We start from the raw sequence: 5031 nt of genomic DNA, 5'->3' as shown, positions 1-5031 counted from the left end.
TGGCGGCGTGTTGAGGCAGTCGTCCGGAGGCGGGTTTTGTGCCGAGCAGACGGCAACACACGTTTCAAGGCGCAGGGCACGGTAAGGCGGCGTCACCAGCGAAGCACACGGTAGGGTTATAAGCGGCATAACGCAGTAAGCGGGCAGGTAGTTAAAAGGCAGGCAGACACGGTATAGTAAAGACGGGCCGAGTAAAGGGCGTAACGCGATAGCCGCCGGAGTCGGGCCGTACGGGCCGTACGTCCGAGGAGAGCATGTGGGCATAGTAGGCAGTTTAAAGAGCAACGTCGAGACGATGCCGGTGTTTATGCGACCGCGGGGCGGTTGTTATTATTGGCGTTATCCGTTATATAGGCAGGCGGAACCCGAGCGCGGGAGGTATCGAGTCCGGCAGGGCGACGGCGGGACACGGTCGTTAGTAGCCGAACACAGGACGGCGAGTAGTAGTTAAAGGCGCCGCCGAAGGGTAGGGTAGGTGCGTTTGAAGGTGGTTAGGGTCGGAAGCGTTATTACGGTTGTCGAGCCGTTCGCGGCCCGTTCGCGAGGGGTAGCACGCGGCGGCGAGGCGGTAGAGGGCCGTGAGAGCGGGAGCGGCGCGGGCCGGCAGTTAGACCGGGAATAAGGGACGGCCGGTTGACGCGGTACGTAGCAGCACGAAGAACGGGCCCGGTAGGCGTTGAAGACGTTAACGGCGAGGTGAAGGACGCCGGGAAGGGTTAGAGTGCCGTTAGTTAGGTTAAAGTCGAAGCAGTATAACGAAGGGGGTAGATAAGGGGCGGCCGTTATGCGGTATAAGTCAAAGTAGGGTAGGCCGGTGTCGCCGGACGTTATGGTTACGGCGGTAGTAATAGCTACGGGATGTAGGCATAAATATAATAGAGTATACGTAACGTATATGCGTTTTAAAACATAGGGTAAGGTAAAGTAGAGCCGTTATTCGAGTCGTTTAGTAAGAAACGAGGCCGTTCCGCGGTTAGAGCGTACGAGTAGTAGCGGCGAGCCGAGAGGCTGTCCGGAGGTGGGTTTTTTTTGTGCCGAGTAGGTAGCAATACGCGTTTTATAGTGTAGGGGACGGTGAGGCGTAGGTATAGACCGTAGCGTCAGGAGTAAAGCATACGGTAAGCGTATAAGGGCAGTGCCGTTCGCGGGCGTTAGAAACGCACGTCCGTTTAGCGGCGAAGCACGAAGAGGCAGACAGACGAGAAGCACGCACGAGACATACGGGCACGGTACCGCAAGGGTGGGCAAAGACGCAGAGCAAGCGTCGCGAGAGAGCCGTTTCCGCGACGGGTAGAAAAGGAGGCGACACGACGCGATAACCGCCGGGGACGGGTCGTACGTCAGGTGATAGCATGGAGGCACCGGAGGACGGGTTCGAGGGACGTCGCTGGGGCAAGTAGGCGTCGGTGGACACGCGAGGTAGGCGTTATCCGTATCGTCGGATAGGTAGATAGGCAGTTAGGCAATGATGGAGGTGAGAGGTAGTAAGTACGGCAGCGCCGATAGCGAGACACCGTTACCGGAGACCGAAGAGGGACGGCAAGTAGTAGTTAAGGCGTCGCCGAAGGTTAGGGGTAGTGTGTTTAAAGGTGGTGAGGGTTGGAGGTGTTGTTGGAGTTGCCGGGCCGTTTGTGACGCGTCTGGGCCCGTTTATGCGGGGACGACGTACGGCGAGGGTAAAGGAGTAGGTAGGAGCATATAAGAATACGTAGGAGCAAGCCGTGGGCAATAGGGAGGCACTAGACGGCGGTTAAGGCGGTAGAAAGCAAGCGCGGGTACGTTAAAGGTAGCGAGTGCCTGGCCCCCAATCCGCGCCTCGTTTTACATTCGAGAGCGGCGACCGGGGAGGTCGCCGTACGTAATTTGGGCCGTGGCCCGAGCGTCCTTTAGCTCGTTGGACGTTTAGAGCGTTGGACTAATGCGTCGCGTTGCTATTGGGCGTCGCGGCCGTCGCGGCCGTCGCGGGCGTTGAGGAAAAAGGAAGCAGTATGGCGGTGCGGCCGGGGGGACCCTTGGACCCTGGGCCCCACGAGCGAATCGGCCGCGGCCCGCGCCGCCTGGGGGTGGTGGGGCATGGCGACCCCGACTGCATCCGAGCCGGGGGGACCGCCTAATCTATCCTATGTAAGAAAATATATATATAGGAGAAAGCAGGAAGGGCTTAGGAGGCGTTGCGTCGACGCGTCCGAGACGCGAAGGTCCCGTCGCTGAGCGCAGGCTGTCGTAAATATCGTATTGCTGGCACGCGTCTGCCGGCCCGTAGCGTAAGGTAATAGGGGGCGACCTGCCGCCCCTAAGAGGGACGTGTGTAGACGCGCGTAGAGGAAGAAGGAAGGTATGTATGTATGTATGTATATATGTAGAGCCTATTGTCCGACCTGGTCCTGTGCCGCCCCCTTAGACCGCCCCTTCTATCTCTCTATCCCGGCCGTCTTGCGCGTGCGTGCCAACGTTGCGCGTGACTGCTTCGCCCCTTTTGGGCGCTGTGTGATATCGATTGTCCCTAGGTCATATACTCTTTATCTATCCGCATCTTATCTATAATAAAGTATACGCGCAATCCCTATAGATAGCATCTTTATACTATCTATTTACTATCTATTTTATTATCATTATTATTATCGTTACCGGCTCCTTTGCGGGCGGTATAGATGGCGTCTACTATAGTGGTAGGGTCGGACGTAGAGACCTTGGGTGCGGGCGCGGACAATAAAGCCTCCCGGGCCGAGGATAATATCGCTATCTACTCGCCGCTCCGCGTCTTCCTCTGCCTGGGCTGCGGGGTAGGCATTAAGCCGGGCATGCGAGAGGTTGAGTCCTATTACCGTAGGCGGTATAGGATGAAGGGCGCCGAGCTGCGCGATACGTTAGCATTAGCGGGGTCGCTGTCGTCGTCGTCGTCGCCGCCATTATCGTCGCTAGCGGCGGCATCGTCGTTACCATTATTTATATTGCCGCTGTCGCCGCCTGCCGAATATGCGAATGCGTGCCTGCCGGAGCCGCCGCTGTAGGACCTGGCTACGGTCGAGCTGCTACCGGATGGCTTATTGCCTATCCCGGGCCTCCTGACGTACGCCGGGTATAGCTGTAGGGGCTATCGCTACCTCACCTGCAGTAGGATAAATATGACGACGTATTAGATAGAGACGGGCTACCTGCTAGATAACGGCACCGACCGGTATTGGGATGTCGTGGTGCTGTAGTCCTTTACGAGACGCTTGAGGCCCCGGTATTGGACGGTTACTACTGCTATTGCTACTGCCGTCGAGCTCGCTGGCTCCGCCTCGCTGTCGTTACTATCCCCCTTGTCGCCGGGCGGGGGTCTGTCGTTGCTGGAGGCTGTCTAGGCCTGCGATAAGAAGCTTAACGATGCGGACGCGGAGCGGCGGCGGCGGGTCGAGGACTTGGGTGGCGCGAAGACCGAATCTAACTGGAATAAGTTCATAAAGCTCGCTAAGTACCTAAAGGGGATGGACCGGCTAGTCCTTTACGCGGCTGCCTAGGGGCCCGAGCCCCCGTCGGTAGAGCGTTATATGAGGAAGCGGGAGCTCGCCCTAGCGAACTGACGCTTGCGCCTACTGGCCGCGAGCTTCGATAGGAAGCTGCTAAAGTGTATAGAGAGGCTCGATCGCGTCCCCGACGATACGTTACGGTAGCTCGGTAGCATCGACCCGGTTAAGCCCGTGTCGGTACCGTTCGGACGGAAGCAGGAGGATAAGACGCTAGAGCGCTATAGCTCGTATAGATACCGCTACCTCTGTTACTGCGTCTAGGTGTTTGCCCTTGGGCGCCGGGCGGCGGCGAAGTAGTATAAGGCCTGCTTCTCCTTAGAGTAGTGGACCGCTCTCGAAGTCTTGGTCGAGCAACTGGACCTGGTGGCGGCCGCCGTAGAGAAGGGGTTGATTGCCGAGGAGGAGGCCTGTAACGGGGCCGACGGCGAGGGCGACGAGGACGACGAGGACCTGGCCGTACTCGACGGCGCCGTCTTTCGGTTCTTGATCTGCTCGCTTATATAGAAGCTGCCGGGGGACCCCTATGAGAATCCGCTCCTCTACTTTGCCGCTGTGCTTGGGGTTACTCGCGATGGCGGGGCTTGGATCCCTGCGTATAGCTATACCCGTTACCTCGCTGGCTTCCTTTGGTGCGGCCGAGTGTTGATGCTGGAGTACTTCTTCCGCGACGATACGTATGGGACGACGGGCGGTAGCGGTAGCGAGAGCGGTGGGGACGACGAGCCTATGGGGTATGACGCGGATTGCGGCGGCGACGATGAGTATTATGAAGGCATGGATAGGCGCGACGTACGCTTCGCCGCTATTTGCGGCTTCTAGGAAGGCTACCGGGAATGGCTCGTCGGCGGCACCTACTCGCCGTTTAGCGTTATCGTGTGGTAGATGACCTTCGGGAGGGTCTACCGGTAGAACGAGGGCGGGTAGGCCTGGGTGGCATGGAGCTAGGACGGTAAGACGCTGCGGTATGAAGGCGATGATATTATGGTGGCCGGCTTCTAGTAGATGGCCTAGGCTACCGCCGCCGAGACGGAGGGCTGGATGGATAAGCTCGTCGGCGGTAAGTGGAGCGATGTGCGAAAGGCTATAGAGCTGCGTAAGATCGTCGATACGTTGATCTATGAGGGGCTGGGTCGGTCGTTCGCGACGAACCGCGGTAATGTCTGGCTTGAGCTTGGGGCTGGGCGGATGGTGGAACTCGTTGGGGACTGGCTCTTCCGGGCCGTGAAGGGGGGCGATGGGACCGTGCGGTACGAGTGCTAGCGGTAGCGTGTGGAGGAGTACTTAGTGTAGCTTCGGCAGTTCCGTAATAGCTTTATTACCGCTGTGTATATATGGGTAGGCTAGCTGGGCTGCGGGCTTGAAGTGACGATGCTAAAGTATTGCGATATAGAGTAGCTGCCTAAGAATGTCTTTGTCTTCGACGGCTAGGTTATGATTAGGGTTAGGGTTAGGGTTAGGGTTAGGGTTAGGGTTAGGGTTAGGGTTAGGGTTAGGGTTAGGGTTAGGGTTAGGGTTAGGG

The 5031-nt window shown here is 58.0% G+C and overlaps 1 protein-coding gene across 1 annotated transcript; it reads left to right on the top strand.

The window, feature by feature from the left end:
• Positions 1-3852: 3852 nt before the first annotated feature.
• Positions 3853-4331, top strand: PLICBS_006584 (uncharacterized protein; the record flags this gene model as incomplete). The annotated part of the gene is made up of 2 exons (XM_065601004.1): positions 3853-3991; positions 4112-4331. Coding segments are annotated over 2 exons (359 nt in total), but the record flags the coding sequence as incomplete, so codon positions are not given.
• Between the last annotated feature and the right edge of the window lie 700 nt (positions 4332-5031).

This window comes from Purpureocillium lilacinum (genome assembly GCF_023168085.1).
Source record: "Purpureocillium lilacinum CBS 284.36 DNA, scaffold_5, whole genome shotgun sequence".
Lineage (NCBI taxonomy): Eukaryota > Fungi > Ascomycota > Sordariomycetes > Hypocreales > Ophiocordycipitaceae > Purpureocillium > Purpureocillium lilacinum.
Note: the sequence above shows the minus strand (reverse complement) of the source record. Positions and strands in the feature narration are given on the sequence as shown.